The 23,778-nt window shown below is 45.0% G+C and overlaps 1 protein-coding gene across 7 annotated transcripts in view; it reads right to left on the bottom strand.

The window, feature by feature from the left end:
- Positions 1–23,778, bottom strand: part of LOC118308827 (plasma membrane calcium-transporting ATPase 1-like) — a 79,098-nt gene that overhangs the window by 7,793 nt on the left and 47,527 nt on the right. For 5 of the 7 annotated variants that reach the window (XM_047332336.1, XM_047332338.1, XM_047332333.1 and 2 more), the window contains exons 7-19: positions 22,594–22,629; positions 14,887–15,060; positions 13,203–13,417; positions 12,845–13,087; positions 11,915–12,156; positions 11,569–11,806; positions 7,932–8,111; positions 7,623–7,710; positions 7,285–7,391; positions 4,485–4,676; positions 1,921–2,134; positions 1,542–1,753; positions 861–968 (exon numbers count right to left, since the gene is read on the bottom strand). In XM_047332336.1, the coding sequence (XP_047188292.1) occupies positions 861–968; positions 1,542–1,753; positions 1,921–2,134; positions 4,485–4,676; positions 7,285–7,391; positions 7,623–7,710; positions 7,932–8,111; positions 11,569–11,806; positions 11,915–12,156; positions 12,845–13,087; positions 13,203–13,417; positions 14,887–15,060; positions 22,594–22,629 (2,249 nt within the window). The remainder of the gene's footprint in view (positions 1–860; positions 969–1,541; positions 1,754–1,920; positions 2,135–4,484; positions 4,677–7,284; positions 7,392–7,622; positions 7,711–7,931; positions 8,112–11,568; positions 11,807–11,914; positions 12,157–12,844; positions 13,088–13,202; positions 13,418–14,886; positions 15,061–22,593; positions 22,630–23,778) is intronic. The other 2 variants (XM_047332337.1, XM_047332335.1) reach the window with 1 other exon arrangement.

Here is a 23,778-nt window from a genome sequence, read left to right as displayed (position 1 = left end):
TGATGATCAATATCATGAGTAACGTTTTTTGTCCCTGAAATCTGGTGGAAGTTTGACAACTTCGTCTCGGGGAAAAAGGAGCTCTTGAAATTATTATTATTTTTTTTTTTATTGCAAAATTCTCAATAAAAAAGTCAACATTCTTCAAAGCTGAACTGGAGACAGAAAAAAAAACCTGAAATCTATTTTGATTATTTTTGTGTGTGAACGGATGTGAAGGTGTATTGAACTTGTTTGTTCATTGTTCTATTAAAAAGGCCGGAGAGAGACACACCCAGTCTCCTGCTGCAGCTTCACATCTTTTTTTTATGTGTCTGTTACCTCTCTCTCTCTCTCTCTCTCTGTTAGAAACCATAGGCGTTTTACCTCACAGACCTCAGATCAGTCTGTTTCTGTCAGCATCTTTCTGTCTCTGTTCTCAGTCTCTGTCCTCCAACTGAACCCAACAGCCTTCCTACATCGCAACTATTTTTCTCTATACAACGTATGTTCTCTAAGCCTAAGTGTGTGTGTGTGTGTGCGTATGGTAACACCATCGTGTGTGTGTGTGTGTGTGTGTGTGTGTGTGTGTATGCACAGAGGGACTGACACGCAGGGTTCGTTTCTTGCTCGGCGTTCACATACAGGAGTCGGGCTGCTTTCATGTGCGGAGCTCATTACCATGGCGATGGTCGTGATGGCAACGCTGCAGCAGCACAAGTGTGACAGGCAACAGTTTGCTGCCACAAAACATCACATATATCCACCTCTTCGCTCTCTCCTCGGCGTATATATATATAATTGTCATCGTCAGAACTCTGGCCCGGTTCATGTTAGGGTTCTGACGAGCGGCTGCTGTGAGTCTGTTGTTCTGATCTCACCTGTCCCCACAGCAGCTCCCCCACTCCGATGAACACGCACCACAGCCACTGGTCGATGGTCAGGGCCGTGCAGGAGAACGGCTTCCCTCCGAACTGAACGATGATGATCTGAGGAGGACAAGACAAAGTGCAAACACATAAACAAGAGTAAAGTAATGAAATTAAAGGTTTCAAACAAACCACATGGGGCCTTGTTAGGGTGGATTTCTCCTGTACATAGCCAATCATAGAATTTAAGGGGGTCAACACGAAATTGTGGTTCTCAGGGGGGTTCTCATGTCTCTGTCCACAATCCTAGAACTACAGTTCCCTAAATAAAAATATCACTATCATCCACTGCTTTTTTGAATACAGTCGTAACCCCCGAGTCCTTGGAACGACAGAGGACTCTTCCAAAGACACCGAAGCGAAGACATTTTAGGAATGTAAGGTATTTTCTTTTGCCCCGTCTATTTATTTATTTATTTATTTTGCAAAAAGAAGAAGGGAATATAAGACCTGCAAGTTGAACCTTTGTGTAGAAAAACACTTTGGAGCTTTCGTAGCCACGACACGAGTCTGAACCGATTCTGTGTCGTCAGCTGCTGCGGTGTGATGGGAGTTTCCCCAGACAGGAGGAGAACCAGGACACTTGGAGATTTAAATGTAGAAAGGATGATGATGATGATGATGATGCGTTACCTGCAGGATGAAGGTCCCCAGTACGACGCTGCAGAAGATGGGGTTCCTGTAGATGCCCTCGAACACGTTCCTCTCTCCGTGGATCTTCCTGGCGTTGATTTCGTTGAAGAGCTGCATCATGACGAACACGTTGAACACGATGGTGTAGTGCTCGGTCGGCGGCGAGTGCAGGGGAGTGTTGCGGCCGCTGTCGATGTCGAAAATGGACTCACCTTGGAAATAACAGGAAAAAGACACAGAATTCATTTTTGGACCACATCCTTATTTTTCCTCCGAAGCGGAGTCTGATCGATGATTGTTCCACATGTGCAACTGAGCAGGGAGATTCTGGTCAAACGGCTCGTCCGGTTTCCACAGCTGCCGTAGTCGCTTCACTCACCGGCGAAGAGGAGGGTGAAGATGATGACGAGCTGGTACACGGCGTGGCCCAGGATGTTCTTCATCATGGTCCGGGAGATGAGGGGCTTGTTGCGGCCGTAGGGTCGGCGCAGCAGCAGGGACTCGGTGGGCGGCTCGGTGGCCAGAGCCAGGGACGCCAGAGTGTCCATGATGAGGTTCACCCAGAGCATCTGGACGGCCTTCAGAGGAGAATCCTGCAGGAGGAGGAGGTCAGGAGGTCAGTTTACAGGAAGGCACATAAATCTGAATGTTGAACAAATACTAGGAAATGATAATCAACAACCAATAATAGCACATCTCTATCTTGTTTGGACCTGTAGTAAAAAGTTTCAGGTTCCTATCAAGGAAACTAACCATGACTTTGGTTGAGATATTTGTATTTTCTTATTTCATACGTTTGTCTGACGCCTACACTACCCACAATGCAACTCAGCCACGACAGCGCGCTCCGTGTTTCTGGTGTGCTATGCTAAGAAGAAATGAGGACGTCAGGTAAACTAAACTCCTTCCAACTACGGATGTTGACGTTGGTTGCCATCACTCCATTGACTATGAATTAATTCACTGAAACAATTGCTGTGGCTTAATGATCGTCACAAATGAACAACGTTTATATTGATGTTCTCTGCCGTCTAATGTTTGCTGCTTGAACCGAACTTTAACGGTCACCGTCTCGACCTCGCGAACATCGTGTTGTGACTTTTCCTATTCGCGTTGCAGCTTTTCGCTGTCTGTTCGAGACTTCCGGGCCACCGTGGACTAGTTATATGTGCCGGCAGGCCCGCTTTAAATGTGTGCAAGGTGAATGTGCTCACCTAGGAGCTCCCCCTTTTTCTTTATGTGTGACATTCACTTCCCAGACATTCGTGGATCGCCTCTTTACTGCAGGCTTCGTCTAGAGTTTCCACTGTGCAGATACGACACGCAACTCAACGGGGCTTTGCTTTACTGTATGTTATTGACTTCACACGAAAGAGTAAAAGATATCCATCCTGACCTCCGGGGCTGAGGCCCGTCCGATCCAGATGGACACTGATCATCCTATTCTTCAGATTCAAATACATATTTACATATTTACATACATAGACACATGTTGAACCCTCCTGGGTTCATCCTCTGTATAAACAGTCACCCCATAAATCCGTTCACCGTCCACTAATGATCAGCGCCAACATTTCGGTGGCCAATCATAAGACCAAGGCGCTGGATGATCAGTGCGCATGAACGCAGCACAGAGACCTGCTGAGTCCCCGTTACGTTTCGGGATTATGACGGTGACGCGTTGCCATGGTTTCAGGCGGTATCTTAGCCTACTTTGTGTCCTCCGCTCTGGAGACGAGTTAGTTATCTGTCCTGCCAGCTGTGAGCCTTTCAATTAATACACAGCCGCTGGTTACTTCTTTTTTTTTTTATTGTGTCAGGAGTTCACTTTCATGATAAGAGACACATTATGAAACAAAAAAATATGACACGGTCGCAATCGCCTCCTCACAGCACCGAGACGGTCGCATGAAAGTCACACGTGATTCGTTTTGTTTTTTGGTTTCCTTCCTCTTTCTGTGGATATTTGACCAAACAGAGATTTACAGATGAGATGTGAGCAACAACACAACAGAAAGTCTTAAAACTGAATCAACCTATCAGAACACAAGCTTCCAGTCGGGTCCATCAACCAAACAAAAATCAACAGCTAAAAAATGTAATAGGTAGAAATACTGATTCACCAACATCTGAGCTGAAAGCTCAAACGTCTGCATCCCGACTCTCTTCCCCCGCGGAGGGAAGACGGAGCGTTTAAACCTGACGGTATTAAAGCCACAGGTCGGTGGAGGAAAGTTTGACTCTTATCTCTCTAATGTTAAATCTGACTGAGCTTCGTGCTTAAGGCAGAACTCATCCCTTTGGATTAAAAACTTCAAAAGGCAGGATGATCAAATAATATTGAAAAGAGAAATTTAAAGTTGTTTTTTTTAAATGCACTCTTTTAAACATGTACTGTTTGCCACATTATGCCAATTATCACACTAACACGCTGATGTTTAGCTGGTATCATTTTCAACACATCCATCATCTTAGTTTATCTCATTAGCATGGTTCAATTTGATAATTAGCACGAAACACAAACAGCTGAGCCTGATGATTTATTTGATCATAAATAAATAAAAAATAAAAAATCAATTTCAATAAACAGGGCGAATCTATGGAACAATCCTCAAGATAATCTAAAAAATAATTATTCTAATATTGATTACATTTATTTTGATGTTAGAAAAGACATAATTCGTTACGGGATGAATAATTTAAAGAAAATAAGAACCTTGAAAAACAACCCCCACAATCAATGATAATGAAATGAAATGCATCATGGACTCTTTCCAACTTGAAAATGAAATTGCAAACTGTATTTCTCTCCTGCTTGTGAAGCTATGTCAGCACACAGGGTATCGTTTTCACTCCGTTTGTGAAGAAATAAAATATAAAATGATCAAATAAATACTAGCAATAGATGCAGTAGTAGTAAAAAAGTAAGAGTAACCATCCAACCTGTGTGATGCAGGCGCCGGTGAACGCCACGATCACGGCCACCACGTTGACGGTGAGCTGGAACTGCAGGAACTTGGAGATGCTGTCGTAGACGTTCCTCCCCCACATGACGGCCTTGACGATGCTGGTGAAGTTGTCGTCGGTCAGGATGATGTCAGACGCCTCCTTCGCCACGTCTGTGCCGGCGATGCCCTGACAGGAGAAAAAGCAGAGGGACATGATGGGATCCCGTGTTTACGGTCTCATATGAAGAACCCCTTCAGCAGCAAAGGACTGAGATTTCAACAAGCGCTTTTCGTCAAGTGCTCTTGAACGAGGCACTGAGCCCCAAACTGTTTGCACTGGGCAGCTCCAGAGTGTGGAGACGCCTGGTGTGTCTGAAAGAGGACACTTGTGTGAGCTGCTGCTGTAAATATTAATTTAACCCCCACATGTGTATTAATGCCCCAGCTAATGAACTATTTGAGTAACACGTTAAAAACTAGTGCCCAGCGGTTTTAATAATAAATGAGCCATTTAAAAGGTGAAAATACATTTTTAAGATTTTCATCTCCAGTAGGAACCAGAGAGCTTTGGTGCCTAGGAAGGAAAAGGATGTGTTGACAGAAAGAAAACTATAGCATGGAACTCCGTTTATCCTATAACGACGTGCAACGACGTGGTGCATTTTGTCTCAAGGTGAAATCTAATGGCGCAGCGCGATTTGCGTTGTGCTCACGGCTGCGCTCGTGTCCGACCGGCCCCCGTAAACGGAGAAATCAAAGCTGGATGCTGCAGCGTCTCTGATGACTAACAAGCATCGGCGGATCACAAAGGGCTCGACGCTCAAACGGTCGCTGCTGCTCACAAGCTCAAACGCACAGAGTCTACGAGGGGGAAAAAAATAACAACATGAGGCATTTGATTGGAAAATGATCTGATGTACCAATCAAATATATATATATTTGACTAGTTTCTTCTTATGAGACAAGGAATAAATCATGGCTGCATCAAACTCATCTGCAGGTTTGAGCTAAACGGCACCTCAAGCTACTGTACTTCATCATTATTTTTCTATTTCAAATATATGACAATAATCTCAGTTGGCTTTGTTCTCTCAGAGTCTCAATTATTTTTGTCCAGAGGTATTTTTCACAATCTGAAATCACTCCGGCCCTCAACATACTCACTGTCTCATCCAGCCTAAGAATCATTTTGAGTTTTCCAGTGATTGATATTAAGAGTCATTTCATTTCTAGCTTCTAGCAGAGCTGCAAAGTCAGAACATAACAAAAAGGTTTTAGGTTTTTTACTTCACATCTGCAATATAGCAAAGCTGTGCAGCTCAACACGACTGTGGGGGTTCCCTATGGGGTCGCAAGATTAATCTGACGGGGTCATGAGATCATCAGAGAGGTAGGAAAGAAGAAAACATACTGTACACGTACATGCACGTTGAACTGATCACATCTCATGGACACACACAAGCTGTGATGAAGGGTCAAGAGAAGCTAAAGGGACTGGGAACCAAATGGCTCTTTGAGAACCTCAAAAACAGTTTACTGTGACTACTTCCTGTCTCCGAGAACCGCTGTTTACAGCTTCAGCATCATCATTCCACTGAACCTCCAAATCAGAACGACGAGTGCAGTACAAGGAAGAGGAGGAGGAGAGAGCGGCTGATGAACATTTCTGGATTTTCTTTTTCCAACCCAGGAGAGAGCAACCAGGCCAGTGGGCTCCAGGTGATGTGGGTCTGCAGCTACAGTGTACGTGGCTTTTACGTTTGTCCCAGTCCACCAACATAAAGCGGGAGAATTGGTCTCGTGTTAACAGTAACCACCAGGAAGCTGCAGAGTCACACTCTGCCAAACAGACGGAGCCGAGCATCTGTTGTTGCAGCTGAGCAGGTGATAACTGCACAGGGACACTCGGTGCGGACTGAAAATGTTCCACGTGGGACACGTTGGGACGGGAAGGTGACTGTGTTGAGTCCCCGGGGCTCCTCCGCGGTGTGTTTAAGAACGGCGACGACTGTGGGGGAGCGGCTGCCGAGCGGCCTGGAGGAGACACTGGAGTTCAGTGAACACAACGACGCGGAGCTCAGCTCGTGTTACTGAGCTCGTCCACAGGCACTTTAAAAATTGATACCGTGCGTATGTTATCAGCTGTGCTGTATATTTATATATAAAACTTTGGTCATCATTATGTATTTTCATATTTGTTTTACAAACATGATGTTAGCTATGATGGAGATTTAAAAAAGGACAAGTTTAGTGGGACTGAAATTAATTTGGGGACAAAGGAATACATCCAAATGTCTTGACATGACTTGCAAAATGGTTATCACACACACACGCACGCACGCACGCACTTGCACACGGACGATTAAACATGCAGACTCACTGGAATGGTAAGACTGATTTGTGTGTGTGTGTGTATATTTATATATAAAGACAGAAATATTCTCCCTGTCTGTGTGTTGTTCTTTGGGGAATAAAGGCAGTAAACGTGGTGGGAGAGTGGGACCCCCACTGTGTGGATGAGCCGAGGCATCCAAGCTCAACATTTATTGATTTACTATTCCATTTCACAGCTGCTGTCTAAATGAATCTGAGGCATTAAGCTCGAGCGTCACTGTAGATGTCGTCTAGAGAAAATACCTATTTTGTGGCTGCATTAGAAATGTAATTAACTTTAAAGGATTCATTTTCTTCTCGGTAATGATGCGGAGCAAAACTGAAACAGCAGACGAGTGAACGAGCGAGGAGCTGTGGAATAAAGGCGACGGGGAGAAGAACAAAAATGAAGAAGCGGTTACCATGGCGAAGCCAACATCAGCCTTTTTGAGGGCGGGGCCGTCGTTGGTGCCGTCTCCCGTCACTGCCACCACCTGTCGCGTTTCACCCACCGTGCTGTCGATGATGCCTGAGCGACAGAACGGAACAAGGAAACAGTTCTCCGTCTCAACGAGTGAATGAATCTTTCAGGAAAGGTACTTCTGTTACTGCATCTTAATTTTTTTCGACAGCCTTATTTTTTTCAATTAGAGCTTTCAACCAGCATCAAATCCGGTTTAAAACTGGTCTGGTTTACAGACTAATGTAGAAATTACACATCCTACACTGTAATACTGAATCCCTGTTAGAATGAACCCACCTTTGACCAGAGTGTGTTTGTCTGTCGGTGAAGAACGAGCCAGAACACGCAGTTTGGGCCAAACCTTGTCGAGGCGCTCTTGTTCCACCTAGAAAATTAAAAAAAATTAACAACATTTTGATGATTTTATTTCATGTAACACATTATGAGCCAAATACTTAAGTTTTGCCTCATAAGTTTTACACACAGAGTTGGTGTGAGCTTCATCTCACATGTGCCCAAAACTGCAACCTGTAACCAACCACACCAACACCAAGGGACTCATCTTTCACACAACACACACAATATTTTTCTTTTGGCCGACCTCACCTCTCCCTGGTCGTTTCTGATGTGCTGGTTGAACTCCTTGCCCTCCATGCACAGGAAATCCTCCCCGGGCAGCAGGATGCCACACTTGGTTGCAATGGCGCGGGCGGTGTTGATGTTGTCTCCGGTGACCATGCGCACAGTGATGCCTGCTCGCTGACACTTAGAAATAGCTTCGGGCACCTGGAAGATTTGTCAGGAAAAAAATGGATAAACGTGTGAGTTTTAAACTACTAGAAAAACCGAAAAAAATAAGCCACGGGTGTTAAACGAGTCCAGAAGGACGAAGGAGGACGCTCACTCCTCTTCAACCCAAGTGAAACAGTGACTCAGACGATGCTGCCCGGGGAAACTGTTTCTGCAAGAACCAACGGCTGCAGGTTCGACCTGAGAAGCCACTGCTCTTGTTCCGCACCCCCACTGCTGCTGAGAGCTTATTAATTTCACAGATGAATTGGTAAATAAACAGAGGCGCAGATCGAGGCCTCTGAGGCGTCCGCGGGGACGTGTTGGTCAGCTGGCAATCAGAAAGCTGCTGGATGCTTCCTCTGCTCACCGGGAGGTTCCAGCTGATCACAGGGTTTCATGTGAGCTTTGATTCCTGCTGAAGGGAGCCTTGATTTGAGCAGAGGGTCCAAGGGGCCTGATTGTTATTATGGCAATTTTGTAAGTGTCATCATCCACACTTGTCCCATCATAGCTGTGTGACTGTAACTTGGCGCGGCGTTTGGTTTTCTCCACATGTTGCAGTGGCGTGTATGAGACACTAGAAGAGGTTGTTTTTTTAATTACCTCTCCACAACCAAAAATACAAGAGTAAAGTTTGCTCTTGTATAAAAATACCACCAATAGCAATGTGCTGGTAACTAACATACAGCATACCAGCATTATTAACGAGGCCAAATCATACGAGGGAAAATGTTTGTTCCTTTTTGCTCTAATGTAAAATGCAATGGGATTAAATGTAGAAAAGCGTTAGCCTCAACCCTAAACGTTAGCAGCTTTGCATCCTTATTGTAGAATAAATAATAAATAATCAAAGCCTTTTCTCATGTAAAAGAACCACATGGTCGTTAAAAATGAAAAATAAAAAAACAGTTATGTTTGCATGAAATAAAATTTCAATTGAATTGAATTGTTAACACAGTGCTCCCTGTCAAATGCTGCTCCTTTATTTCAAAGCCTTCTCTATTATTAATGACCTGTCAGGGACGTGGGCTTTTAGCCCGGGCCATGTCATCTGTAGCATGATATCATGCATGTAGCCATCAAGTGCATACTGAAATCCCCTTTATCATTTTTAAAATTAGTCAGCCAGAAAAAAAAATGAACGAGTTTTCATCCTTAGAGACTTAACATTAAAGTGTCCTATGCTGGAGCTGATAAAATCCTCTAGCGACAGCCACTGCTTTGAAGACTACTGTGATCCCTGGCTAACGACGAGAAGCTGCCTTTGTTAACTCGCGTCTGCAATCAAAGAACCATTGTTGGAAAAGGCACAATCATTTTGACTGTAAATCTGCCACCATTATCCCTGAAGAATAGAATAGAATTGACGGGCAACAAGAGGCTGCCAGAGTAGTTGAGTAGTTGTGATTGGCTTATTTGCTTTTCTGAACGGGCTAATTCAAACCCGGCGATGATCCAGTGATGTGTCCTGACGCAACAATGAGCATGGAGATGCCGCCGGTGTTCTCTGGAAGTGACCACTACTGGAGAGTGGTCGCAAGTTCAGGGTTCAGCTCCGTGATGGCGGGTGGCCAGCTCTTTATGCACGGCAACATACGTCTTCATGTTTCTGAATAAGAACGAATATTCACGCGCGGAAATCTCAAACGCCCTGAGTAGTGAGCAGTCGCCGTGTCCATCACACGTCGCGCGGAGAGAAATGAGGAGCGACTGACGGCCTCCCGCCGCTCTGCGGTTATTTCCATCCAGTCTGTGATCTCTGTGCTCTGACATTAAAGCAGCAGGCAGCGGCTTCATCACAGGCTTCATTTAACACTTCGAAACGTGTCCGAGGCCTGACGCACCTGAGCAGGACTCACTTCAGTCTTTGTGTTTCGGAAGAGGGCGTTCATTTATCCCGACGCTGTCACACACCACCGATTTGTTGGACTATGTTTCCTCATGACACAAATATGAGTTTGGTGCGGGTTGCACACTTCATGATCTCCATTTTTTCACTTTGTTCTTTTCCCAGTCTTTCAGGAGTAATACTGAAATTCTCTGCTGAACTCCCGCAGTGTGTGCAGGACATTTCAGAGTCAGTCAAACTCTCGTATCGGTGAAAACATTTCATTTGTCATTTGACCGACTGTCTGCAGGTGTCGACGGCTCTGTGGTGAATTATGTTAATGTATCTCAGAGTAAAGCTTCTAACAATGTTCCAGCTTCGCATGTGAGAAAATAGAAATGATGAAGAAAGATAATCAAAATATTCCTTGTTGAACAGCAAAAGCCCCTTCTTTGTCTCACCAAATATAATATCATGCATGAACGACGGAAGTTGTTTTATAGCTTTGTTTGAGTTGGTTAACAGTAATTCTGTATCTCCTTGACCCCCCCAGAAATATTTTAACAATCCATGGCGTAGCTGGGCACACAACCCTGTAACAGCGAGACAGCGTCAGGGTTTTAAAATGAAGAAGGGGTTTCGTTCAGGCTGAGACGGGGTGTTAAGTTGCTCCGTGAATTTGGACTAACATTTTAATCTGAGGTGTATCTGTCCCGGGACGAATCTGCAGAGTCAAATCAGTAAAAAAAAAAATAGTTTCAGTATCCAACCACTGATTTCTGATAGAGGGGTGCGTATAGTAAAATTTGCGTATAGTTATTCCAGATAATCTAAGTTTTATCATTTTTTTGGTCTGTGGCCTAAGATCATCTTAGCTTTAAGATGCTTTTGGGGAAACTGGGCCTGATTCATTTGAGTATGTGATGAGACAAAATTAGGCCTTTGAGTCAGACGAGGTCAGCCCACACACACAGAAAGTTGTTTGTGTGAACGTACTGAAGCCTCCAGCTTCAAAGTCTACATCAATCTGCCAGATATGAAGATATGGAACAAATTAGGGTAAGCGCTCACACATGTATCTTAAGTTTTTTATTATAATTGGTAACAGTTGGGTCTGAGTGAACATTTCGTGTTCTCTTGGGGATATTAGTGATGTTTTTTTTAGTAAAAATGTCCTCTATTTATGTTTATGTCAATGTCTTCTGGCTTGATGACTGTGAAAAACTTCAGTTGTGTTTGAAGAAGGGATTATTTTATTTTTTTTGGCGCAGAATTTATTTGCCAAGCCAGCGGGGGAAAAAGGCAGAATATTTTTGTTTTAAGTCGGAGCTGTAAAACGAAACTTTACTTTGTAATGAAACACCGCAACTGTAATTTTGGTGTCTTGTAAACCCAAGAGGGGTTTGTACTCAAAAATAAAATATAGGAAATGAAAAGAACCAATCGACCAGGGTATTTGACATTGTCGGACGATCAATGTCTCGAGAGTGACTATTCATAGTGAGTAATCATTCACTGACCCACGTTCCAGTCGTGAACATAATCTAACATCACAGGTGTTAATCACAGGGAGTGTGTGTTCAGGTTCAGGACATCTGTGTGCGAGTTCCGACCGCTCCGTACCTCATGTCTGACGGGGTCCTCGATGCCGACCACCACGATGCAGGTGAGTTCGTTCAGGATCTCGTTCTCATTGTCCCACGCCGGCTCTCCGGCCTCGGCGGGAAAGTCCCTGTAGGCCACGCAGATGGTCCTCAGCCCCTCGCACGCCATCGGCTCGATCACCTTGCGCACCATCTCGTCGCGGTCCTTGGGCTTGAAGACGCGAGCCTGGCCCTGGGCGTCCAGGATACGAGAGCATCTATGTGACGAGACAAGACAGGTAGGAGGTGTAGGGAGATTAATAAGCAAGTAAGAAATGTGATCCCTTACTCTAACCATCCACCCATCACTTGATCTCATGTCTTACTTCCTCAGGACGATCTCCGACGCTCCTTTGCTGTACATGCGGTAGCCTCCGTCGGCGTTCTTCAGCACCGTGCTCATGGACTTGCGGGAGGAGTTGAAGGTGTAAACCTTGTAGAGCTTCTCCTCGGGGATCTCCTCTCTGATTGGCTGAAAGTCCCTCTTCAGCTCCAGCACCAGGCCCAGCAGAGCGCACTCAGTCTTGTTGCCCACGTGGCGGGGCAGGCCGCCCTCCTTCTCTGGAGGCTGAGACGGGGGACAAGGTTTGTGATGTGACATTAAGAGTTTGAATGACACGCATATTCCTATGGCAGAACGCAACAGGAGCTAATCTGGTTGGATCTGATTCTAGGCTAATTCTTAATAGCAATGGTCCAATTATAGCTTAGTAGTCACAACTAGAGAGGCGCGTCAGTCTCTGTATTTCACCACACGTTGTGCTGTGATGAATCTGTAGTGAGAGAGATGCTCCGAGTGCAAAGAGTTTGGAGATATTTGAGTATTTTTTTGCGGTTCCGTTCTGATCTTTATTAGATTTGGGAAAGTTGACGCTCCCCACACCTCCAGCTGAACTCGTTACCTGAGAAAGAAAGTGGTGCATTTGCTGAGTTCATCTGTTTCTCCTCATCCTTTTTTTTTGGGGGGGGGGGGGGGGGGATACAAACAATAAATCAAAAAATCTAACCTGTGTTGCCTGAAAAATATTTTCCCAAGATTTAATACTTTGACAATGTCTCTACGGAGCCGTCTCACCACCAACCAAAGTTTTTTTAATATTTTCTACAGCAGCTGGAAGCAACATCCTCTATTTCCTTTGTGCATTGCAAAGTGGGACACGGTGTTCATTAAAGAGCTTCTTTAAAGGGATGTTTCACGAGTTTCTTTTTGAACAAGGGTTAAGATTGTGTCGTAGCTCTGACGGCGACGCTCTCACCAGGATCTTGGTGGTGTACGCCGAGTTGATGGAGATGCTGTTGACCATTATTTCCAGGGTCTCCGGTTTGATGGCGTCCGGCTCGGGGACAGTTCTGTAGTGCGTGTCGCCGACGTACGCCTGCACCACCGTCATCCGGTTCATGGTCAGCGTGCCCGTCTTGTCTGAACAGATGGCGGTGGCGTTGCCCATGGTTTCGCAGGCGTCCAGGTGACGAACCAGGTTGTTGTCCTTCATCATTTTCTACAAAAAGATGGAGAGCAAGGGTAGATGCTGAGGTTTGCCGTCTGTGAGGAGGTAGACACCATGTTAATGTTGCAATTTCCCATAATCGCCTTTGCTTCACCGTCCCGCTTACCTTGACGGAGTAGGCCAGGGAGATGGTGACGGCGAGCGGCAGCCCCTCCGGAACGGCCACCACCAGCACCGTCACGCCGATGATGAAGAACTTGACAAAGTACTGGATGTAGATGGGGGTGCACTCGGACGTCCAGGACCGACCCTGGACGGCGAAGGTGTCGATCACGAAGTAGAGGATGAGGATGATGACGGTCAACGCCGACATGATCAGACCTGGTCGGGACGAGCAGAGACAGTTTTTAATCACGAGCTCATCCGAACAACATACGACATCTTTTTATCCTCATTCGTTCAATATGGAGGCGACTGGTTTCCACATTATTTCATTGCAGCGTAAGATACTAATAACATTGATAACATGATTTAATTGTTTGTTTTATTCTATTTTATGTTATTTCTTGATGTAAAGCACTTTGGATACTGGGTGGCTGCTGTAAAGCAATATATAAATTAAGGTTGATTGATTGAACAAACTGTATTTATCTTCTCTTACTCTGTGTTTTCTGCTTGTCTTTACTTCTAACATTCAAATAATAATTTAAAAAAGCTTGACTTTCATGCTCTTAGCATTTATCCGTTGATGTTTTATGCTTTACTTGACATTTGAATATGTCAGGCTAATGAAAAAAAAAATCTGTCTGTGAGTCAAACAACATCCTGAGAGCAAAATCAGAAACAGGTGAAAAAAAAATGAAAATAATATTCCGATGCTTGTGTTGTTCTCCATCATCTCTACTGTCGGTCACACTGCCGTCAAAGTGTTTTCGTCCCAAATTCTATTTCGGTCTCGTAACGAGGGGAAGTTTATTACTGAGGTGCGCCCCCCGCCCCCACACACACTCTGTCCTGAGAGCCCCTCAGTGTATTAAGGTCAATTGAAATGACACAGAAAACACCTTCAATTCCAGGACGGACCCATAAAACATCCATCCAATAAAAGTGAGTGCATTCTGACCGCCCGCCCCTCCGTGCCCCGCCCGGGCACTCTGTGTGCTTTTTAAAGGAACAGTCCCACGTTTCACGAAATAGCGCAGAAACTGGCTCAACGGGCAGAAGCTGTAACGAGTGTGATCATACCACAGTAGCTGACGTCATCGGAAAACGCTCAGTATGACGCAGATGCCTTTGATCAGTGGGTTGTCGTCTTATTGGTATTTTACACAGATTATTTATCAGATTTGAGACTTTAGAATAAACTGACCCTTCATCGTGTGTAGATACTGTCTCATCTCATCACCTCCGTCATGGAGGTTGTGTTTTGTGTCTTTCTGGATAACCACACAAAAACTACTGAACCAATTTCCATAAAGGTTTGCGCAGGGGAGGGACATGACCCAAGGAAGATATTTTGGAAAAACAGTTTTTTTTCACTTTCATTTGTCGATGTTCATCACATGGCGAGATAGGGCGTAAGCCTTGGTGGAGTAAGGCACTGATGCGTTTGAGTCTTTTTGCATTTTAATATTGTCTAGTACTCTTATTTATTCTTTATTTTCTTTTATTAAAAATGTCTCTGTAAGGCACTGTGCTGGAAGGTGTATTTTTTTTTCTCCTTTCTTGGAATGGATGATGTGGATCTCTCGCTGAACAGGATGTGAAACATCTTTATATTTAATGTGAGTACTCTGTGTCCATGTGCGTGTGTGTGTGTGTGTGTGTGTGTGCGTGTGTGCACTCCTCACCAGCCTTCCCGATCTGTACAGCCAGCTTGGTCAGTTTGCCCTGCAGCACCGACTTCTCCTTCTTGGTCACGTTGACCTTCTTCACCGGTTTGGCCTCCTCCTTCTCCTCCGACTCGCCGGCCTCATCGCTCTTCAGCGGCTGGATCTCCAGGGCGATGCCGTCCTGTGTCTTGGCTGGAGGAGGAGGAGGAGGAGGAGGAGGAGGGAGGGGTGTGGGGTGGGGAAAGGTAGTGGTTTAGGGGTCAAAGGAGGAGGAGGAGGAGGCAGGTTTTAAGAGGTAAATGAGGACGGGGAAAGGTTGGTTAAGAAGAGAGATGAAGGGGGATGAGAGAGGGAGTTATAGGGCAGAGTGATGGATGGGATGGAGGGAACAGATTGTGAAAAGGGCAGGATAGCAGATGGGGAGAGGAATCGGGGGCAGGGGATGAGTTAAGGTAGGGCGAGTTGACAGGTGAATGAATTAAATCAATACAAAAATAATAAATTACAAAACCAAAAAAAGGAAGAAGGGAGGAGGGTTCAGGAGTGGTGTGAGGATAAAGGGTAGAGAGGCAGAGAAAACGTTACAGATTCAGTCGGAGGGGAAAGCGGAAAAAACAACGGGACGAGTTTTTGGTCAGGGATCTGAGACAAAAAGACCCCTGACTCTTTATCATTAACACGGTTGAACCCTTTGGCTGAACGCAGGGAGCAGCGTGTCACCGTTCTCATGATCACAGGACATTCACGGAAAGGTCCGGGAAGCTTTCAGAGAGGGTCACAGACGAGTCGGGAGCAGCAGGTCATAATGAAGAGCAGCAGACAAGAACAGAGAACAGCAGATACAACAGAGAGGATTTAACACACACACACACACACACACACACACACACACACACACACACACACACACACACACACACACACACACACACACACACACACACACACACACACACACACACACACACACACACACACACACACACACACACACACACACACACACACACACACACACACACACACACAAAAGCGCGCGCACACTCTCACAGCAGAGCTCAGAGTGCGGAACGACGCCGGGCTCTGAAGTCTGACACGGCGTCTGGTTTTCACGTTCCCGCTCCCGCTCTCGCCGTCTCTCCGCTCCTCATTTGCATAAACAAACCGCGTATTTGCATTTCACTTCAGCAGCTGTGATCCTGTTTGGACTCAGGTACTTTCTTTTTGATCTGTTTGATATCTGCTGAAGAAGCTTACACTCAATTCAGCGGCACTACAGTACAGTACAGTACACGTCCAGGGCCGCTCGTGGTCACATTTGCATACAAAAGAAGAAATAAAAAAGGTAAGCGGGTGATGAATGGAAACGGAAACCGATCTGCTAACTGTTCTGACACGCTGAGGTTTGATGTGAACAACTGCGCTGACATCACTGAACTGAAACTACGATGGTTTGTTCTTTTTCTTGATTTCCTTGATCGGTTATTAATCTTTAAATACTGTAACGTGTCTGATTGGGCCATTGAATATATATATATATATATATATACACACACAAATACTCAAACGCCATCCATCAGCTGACCGATGCTGGTCACAATGTCACTTCTGGAACCAACAGATCATGGACATAAAGCAGGTTTAGATTCCTGGGTGACAATGCAAATGAAAAATACGTTTTTTTGTTCACTGCTGAGAAATCAGCTTCTCCAAAATCTAACCAGGCAGTGATAAGTATATTCAAAAGGAATGTGGGGGGGGGGGTCAGTTTATCATCAGATTAGCCTGTCGGGTCAGCGGAGACGACAGTTTAGATCCGATCCAGTCCAGTTGTCCTGCCGGAGAAACTTTCACTGGAAGCAGCCACAAGCAAAACGGGCCTATAATAATAAAAGTGAGGGGTTGGAATATAAAGTGTTTGGTGGATGTCTCTGCAGATTTTTCTTTTTTTTCTTTTTAGCACAAAAAGTTAAACCCTACTGAAAAACGAGTCCACTGACGGAGCGTCAGAACCGGTGGAACAAGCAGGAAGGTTCTCGAGTGATTTCAGGGAGCTGGTGCTCGCGGATTTAGTTCTACATGAATAATCATGTAAAGAGAGTCTCGTCTCGCTCTGCGCGGGGGGAGAGAACGCCGACGGCATATTAGAAAAACACAATGGAGGCTGGTGGTGTGGCTGCAGAGAACGTTGACGGCGGAAGAAGAGCTTTCTGAACATGTGGATATTATGTTAATGTGGAGACGCCGTGAGGTTCACCAGGGCTGGTGAGGAGAATAACGACTAGCTTTAATGGAATTCAGGTCTGTATTTTCAAGTATTGAATCAAATGGTTTTTTTGGTGTTTAAATGTGATAATGGAGACATGGAAACTGGTGACACGCGCTAATCATCCTAGAGATTCCCTGTCAGATTACATTGTGAACTAATTCAGTACGGATGTGTCTATGATGAGAGTGAGCGTGAGCAGCAGGGATCATAATCCATGAATATATTAAAGTTTGAATCACACGACACTGCGACGACACACTTAAATAAAGATTATTCTGTCACGTGACATCATCACCTGCAATGGAATAATGTTGTTCCCTCTTTGTGTGTCATCACATGTCCGACTTGACCGCCTCCCATATTAGTCACGGAGCTAAAACAAAACGTGGAACCTTTAAAGTTAACGTCGAACAATTCTCTCCTTCGCTGGTCTCCCACAGTTCTCCGTGGTTCCGCTGTTACACGACAGATGCATTTGGATTTGTTCTTTTTGTCTGCTGCCTTTTCAGTATCAAGTTGTTCTTTTGACTTCTGGAAAAACGCAGTGGAATGACAAACCTTATGTAGCAATTTGGGGGGATTGTGAACAAATCTTCTTATGTTGTACAGCTGTTAATGAGCAGCGGCATAAACCAACATAAAACAAGCAATTTAGTTCATACACTCTTGATATATGAAAGAAATTTAGGAAGGAAATAGAATGAAAACGTTCTTGCACGAGGCTCAGTGGCTCTAAAAACTGAAGTTTCCTCCCGGCTCTTTGTGATATTTTGTAGAAAAAACATCCAGTGAGCTCGGGGACATTCAGAGATTTGGGGCATGTTGGCACAAAACCAGAGAGTCTGAGTGTCCTTAAATTCTTTTGAGGACGCTTAAATCCCAAACAACTCCGTCACTGTCGGCGTCATGGGGCCGACGACGAGATGCTCTCTCCCCACATCACCACCTCATCGTGACCCTTAGATAATTCTGAATGTGGGGGTGAGTCGGTGTCAAACCAGGAAGCCGTGGAGCTTTATGCACATGGTCCACTCTGAAGACAAGCCACAACATGGAACTAAACTGACACAGCTTCACACGAACAGGACTGAGACCCACTGACCAACCACAGAACTGTAAAACAGGCGCAGCACTGAACCATGGGAGAACGCATGGCGGGCAGAGGGTAGAGAGGGTGTCTGACAATCCAAACAAGAAAGCAAGTCAACAAACAGAAGACAAACTCAAGAAGGATCACCTCAAACAAAAGAAAGAAAGAAAGAAAAACGACAGCGATGCAGAACCACGACAGAGAGAGAGAGAGACGAGAGGAGGAGGAGGAGGAGGAGGCTGCAGAGCTGTGGAGGCTGCAGGAGACGGAGAGAGAAGAGGGAGAGAGTCAAACGGTGATTACAAGACAACATGGAGTCCTGAGCAACAACCCTGCAAGGAGGCAACAGTGAAGAGAAATGAGAGGAATCAAAGGCGAAACAAACCAACAACAACAAAAAAAAAGAAAAGAAAGAAACCAAAGGATACACAGACGGAACAGACGACAGCCCACAGCCCACTAATACTGCAAGGGTGCAACTCCCACACACACTCACAGCCTCCACACAGCCAAGGGAAACATCACAGCACCGCTGGCATCCGCTTGTTGTCCTCACAGACGAGTCACATTCATCAGAACACAACAAACGTGTGGAACCGTGCGGAAAACTAATCTCGTAGCATTTTTCAAATCCTCCCTGTGCAAAAGAAAGAACCCCCCCCCCCCCCCCCCCCCCCCCCCGAAATAAAACAACTCGGAGGGAGAGATATGCTCCGTATCCGCGAGGGCTCTCACTGTGACAGTAAGTGTTCGGTTCCGCCGATCGAAAAGAAACAAGGCAAAGTAAAAGCAATTGGAATTTGTCAGTGAATGAAAAAAAAAAGAACAGTATTAAAGTAATAAAAAGAAAGAGAGTGAGAGCAGCAGAGTGTGACAGCGCGACTCTGATGTTGTACGGATGAGGCCGTGTTCTGAGGGGCCACAACGCGATGAGAGATCGCAACAAAGACCTTCTTCTTCTTCTTCTTCTCCTTGGTCGGCAACCAGTGTTACACTGTCGTTGCATTATCGGAAACCTTCTGCTCCAGAGGTTCCACTTTTTTTCCTCTGACAGTGGCAGATATTAAAATGTGTGGCGGAGAAGTGAAAGAAGAGCGGTGGATATTATTTGTCTTTAAAAACCAACATCGGTTCGAAAAAAACAGTTGTCGCTTCACGTTCACTTTAGTCTGCAACGAACCCTGAACCTCACCTGATTTAAATTCAACGCAGCGTTCAAATGCTTCACAAGTGTAAAATGAAAGAAATAAAGATGCAAGGACAGGCTGCAACTAACGGTTATTTCAACTATCGATAAATATCTCGATTATTTTCTCCATTAACCGATTTCGTTGTTTGGTCCATAAAATGGAGAAAATTGTAGATCGTGTTTCTCAAAACCACCAAGGATATTCACTTTACTGTCACAGAGAAGCAAAGAAAACAGCAGATATTCGCATTTAAGAAGCTGAAATCAGAGAATCTTTTTCTTCATAAATGAACCGTATAATCGATTATCCAAATAGTCGGCGATTAATTCAGTAGTTGATTAGTAATCGATTAACTGTTGCAGCTCTCCTCGAGAGCTTCCCTCTCTTCTTTCTCTGCTCCCGTTTTCATTGGCTGACGACAGAAACCCGACACGTCCTCCTCCATGTTTTCCCGTTGTCTCCAGAAAATTCAGTATAAAACACATTAACCACGGCAGTGATTCGATCAGTGCAACAACAGCGTCGGGTCACACTCGCTCCTCCTGCTGAAAACACTGTTCTATTTGTAACACCTAAACTGTTTCCATTCATTTAATATCTCCCGTTGCTTCTACTTTCCACTCTTCTCTCCGGTCGCTGTCGAGCTACTGTCAGTTTAACTTCCTTCACAGAGGATACACACCGAAACTGTGAGTTGATTTATAAATCAGGCTCACGACAGAGATCTATTTGTGACTATTTTGATTATTGAATTCACGTCTCTGGTAAAGATTCAGATATTCCCAAGTTCCATCCTGAAGCTGTGATAGTAAAACAGAATCTCTTTGGTTTGAGAATCGCCTTCAGCTTCAAGAAAGTGTGATGAGCAGAATAAAAATCAAACGTTGGTCATAAAAACCTGATTCTTCTTCTTTTTTAGGTTTTTATAGTGAAACATCTGCAGGAAGTTCTGAGTTTTAATGACCGTAGCTTTAACGTCATTGAAGTTTTTCAAGGTGAAAGAAATACCTTGATTCATGTTTAACGCCAGCGGTGGGGTATTAGAGGCCGCGTTACTCAATATATTTTTTCCACCACTAGGGGGCGAAATAACTCCTCCGACAGGTCTGACGGGTTAAAAGAATCTGCCGACTTCGAAACATCCTCCCCGTCTGAGTGGCGTGTGAAAACAGCTGGATGCTGCAGCTGGACACCAGGCCCTGTCACGAAGCCGAGGCTACGAGCTAACGGAGGCTAACGGGCTCAGTGGAGCGGCGGGATGGAGGGTGTTTTGTTCTTGATGTGTTTTTAGTGGAGGTCATCGGTGACTGCGGCTCCGTCTGTGCATTTTTCCCTGTGTGCAAAACTGCGGTGTGTCCAAGAGCGACACCTGAGAGTGTGTGTGTGTGTGTGTGTGTGTGTGTGTGTGTGTGAGAGAGAGAGAGAGTGATTGTGTGTTTCTGTGTACATCAAGAAGCATTCTGCCTGCAGCAGATGCTCAAACCATGGGAGGTTGGGAGGAGGGGAGCTGTGTGTGTGTGTGTGTGTGTGTGTGTGTGAGAGACAGCTTGGAAAAGGAAGTTGGACATGTGTTGGATCACACGGGACATGAAGGACGGTTGGCTGGTCAAGTTTGGAGGTTGGAGCAAACTCCAACTCGCATGCGCGCGCACACACTCTCACACACGCACGCGCACACACTCTCACACACGCACACACACACACTTGGTGTGGACACGAGGACACCTCAGAGGTCCGACCAGAACGCAGAGTGATCCAGCGCTGATGGACTTTATATCTGCGCCTCAGTTCTTAGCGTGAAATGGGACATTTCGAGGACATGGAGAGTTTTTCCCAAGCAGACATATTAAATTTCGAAGAGAAATAATAATCACTCGAGAAATGATTTCATTAGGGTAGGGGAAAAAAAGAAGAAGTACATTTTGTGCTCATTAAGTTTGTTATCATCCACATTGGTTGGGATTAAAAACCTCTCAGAGTCTCTGCTCTGTGTGTGCGTGTTTCATCTGCACACTTCATGACTTTCCGTTTGGAAGTTGATGCTTGAAAACTAGTGGTGTTGGTATCTAACTAGCTAACTTCTCCCAGAGAAGCAGCAGCTAACGGAAGTATATGGCTGACTTGATCATTACCAGTTATATGCGTGAGAGTCACTGATGTAGTTCCAATAAAAGAGACACAATTTTTTTGCATCAAGCATGTCTAGCAGCTAGTCTGACACTCCCACAATAAAGCCGGGTAAAGCGAAAAACTTCCTACACACTCTCGAAGCCGTTGACCAATCATAGCAGACTGGGCTTCATTGGGAAGGGAGGGGCCTTAAAGAGACAGGAGCTAAAAACCAAGTGTTACAGACAGAGGCTGTGAAGAGCAGCTCCAGGAACGGACATTCTGAGGAAACTGATGTGTTAACTGAACATTAGAGCATGTAAAACTTTTTACAGTAATAACCCAAGTTAAAATTACGAACCTGAATATGAGCATCATATGTCTCCTTTAAAAACCAAAAAAGGCCTAACAAGTCTGTACATGTTTCAGCTCAGCAGCACAAGTGCCCGTAGGATTACTGCAGCCATCTCCCTCACCAATTAATATTTTCAGCGTCTATTCATCTGTGATTTGTTTTCTTGATTAAATATTTTGTCTATTAAACATCAGAACATAAAGACAAAAGCCCTTTTAATGGAACTACAAGGACGAATCCAGAGCCGTGGCGGTGAAGCCGGTGACCGTCAGAATAATTGGCTAAATTGTTCTGAGTGAGGGAAGTTAGTGCTGCACACTAATCAATGTGGTTAATAGCAAAAATAGATTCATTGAGCTTCTCTCCAATATGTAATTTGTGCAAACTTGCAAAAACACAATTTTTCTCTGTGCTCAAAATGTCCCATCCTACATTTAGAAATGAGCCAAAAATATAACCTCCATAATCCACAATCACACATGACGACTGTGGACGCTGTGATTGGCTGCCAAAGACTTGAAGGTTGAGAGTTGCACCCTTTGACAGGTAAAGCAAGGCGAGAGAACGTCCCCCTTTTTACAGCAGAGAGAGAGAGAGGGAGAGAGAGAGCGATAGACTAGACACCCCCCTCCCCCCTGCCGCTGGGTGGAGGGTGAGTAACAGGGAGGATGGAGGGACAAAGAGGGGACAGATGGATGAATGGAGGGGTTACCTTTGTTGCGATTTTCGGGGGGTCCTTGTTTTTTACCTGTTCGGACAGAGAGAGAGGGCGGAATGCTGATAAGATGGTTCAAAGGAAAAATAAGATCAAATCAAAAACTGAGGGAAAAAAACAACACAAAGGTTCAAACTGATAGAAACCCACAGGTGTGTGTGTGTCGTGTGTGCGCGCCGTGGGGCAGGAATGCACCAATCAGAGGAGAGAGACACGCGACTCGAGAAACCAATGGCCACCGTGAATAATCAGGTTGATATTCTCTATTTCTCTTTGAGTGTTTATATAATACTGTCATTTGTTGTCTGAGGGTGAAAAAAACTGATATCATATTGAAATAAAGATCAATCACAATTACTAAAGACAGTGTTTATAATGGTATTGATTATTCCTCCCATTTCTGCGTGTCCTATTGTCGATTTTCTTTTTATTCACTTTTATTTTGTATAATTCCTGACTCGTCCCTTGTAGGAATGCGTCATTGAATATCAATCCCCATCTATCATTTCATTTCCTGTCAACTCTCTGCCGTTGGTTTTCTAATAAATGGTTGAGCGTATGATTGATTACTACTGATTGGTCAAACTTGGCTATTATTCCTACGTGTGTTTTCTCAGGCGACGTGTGGGCTGGTGATGGATCCTGGATCTTTTCCCTCACTCGCACACATCGGAACTTTTGTGGCCGTGTTGCATGTATGCTAATGTGCATCCGAACATCTGTTATTGATCCCACGTCGGGCTGCCCCGCGGCACCTCGTGGATCATGTGTATCGATCAAGAAACATGCAGGTGACAGGTGCAGGTCAGTGGAGTTTTCCTACGCAGGGACATTAACTTGCTGCCGCCCTAATGTAGAGCCGTCTCATTTATTTGCGAAAGGAGGTGCGGCAAGGTCAAAGCCGACAACCCACACACACACACAGGCAGCTCTTTATTATTCAGCTGGTGCTCTTTGTGAGTGATGACTGAGACTGAACTGCTGCGGGTGTTTGTGTGCGTGCGTTTGCACATTACACACTCCCAATGCTCTAAGATAACCGCTGGATGTGACTCGACAATGAATGAATGCACGAGTGTGTGCCTGTGTGTACGGCGCGTCGCTGCAGCCATGTGTGACTGTCAAATCTGCTGTTACCAGAACACAAGAGACACACAATGGTGCCTGTGTGTGTGTGTGTTC

This window comes from Scophthalmus maximus, chromosome 6 (assembly GCF_022379125.1).
Source record: "Scophthalmus maximus strain ysfricsl-2021 chromosome 6, ASM2237912v1, whole genome shotgun sequence".
Lineage (NCBI taxonomy): Eukaryota > Metazoa > Chordata > Actinopteri > Pleuronectiformes > Scophthalmidae > Scophthalmus > Scophthalmus maximus.
Note: the sequence above shows the minus strand (reverse complement) of the source record. Positions and strands in the feature narration are given on the sequence as shown.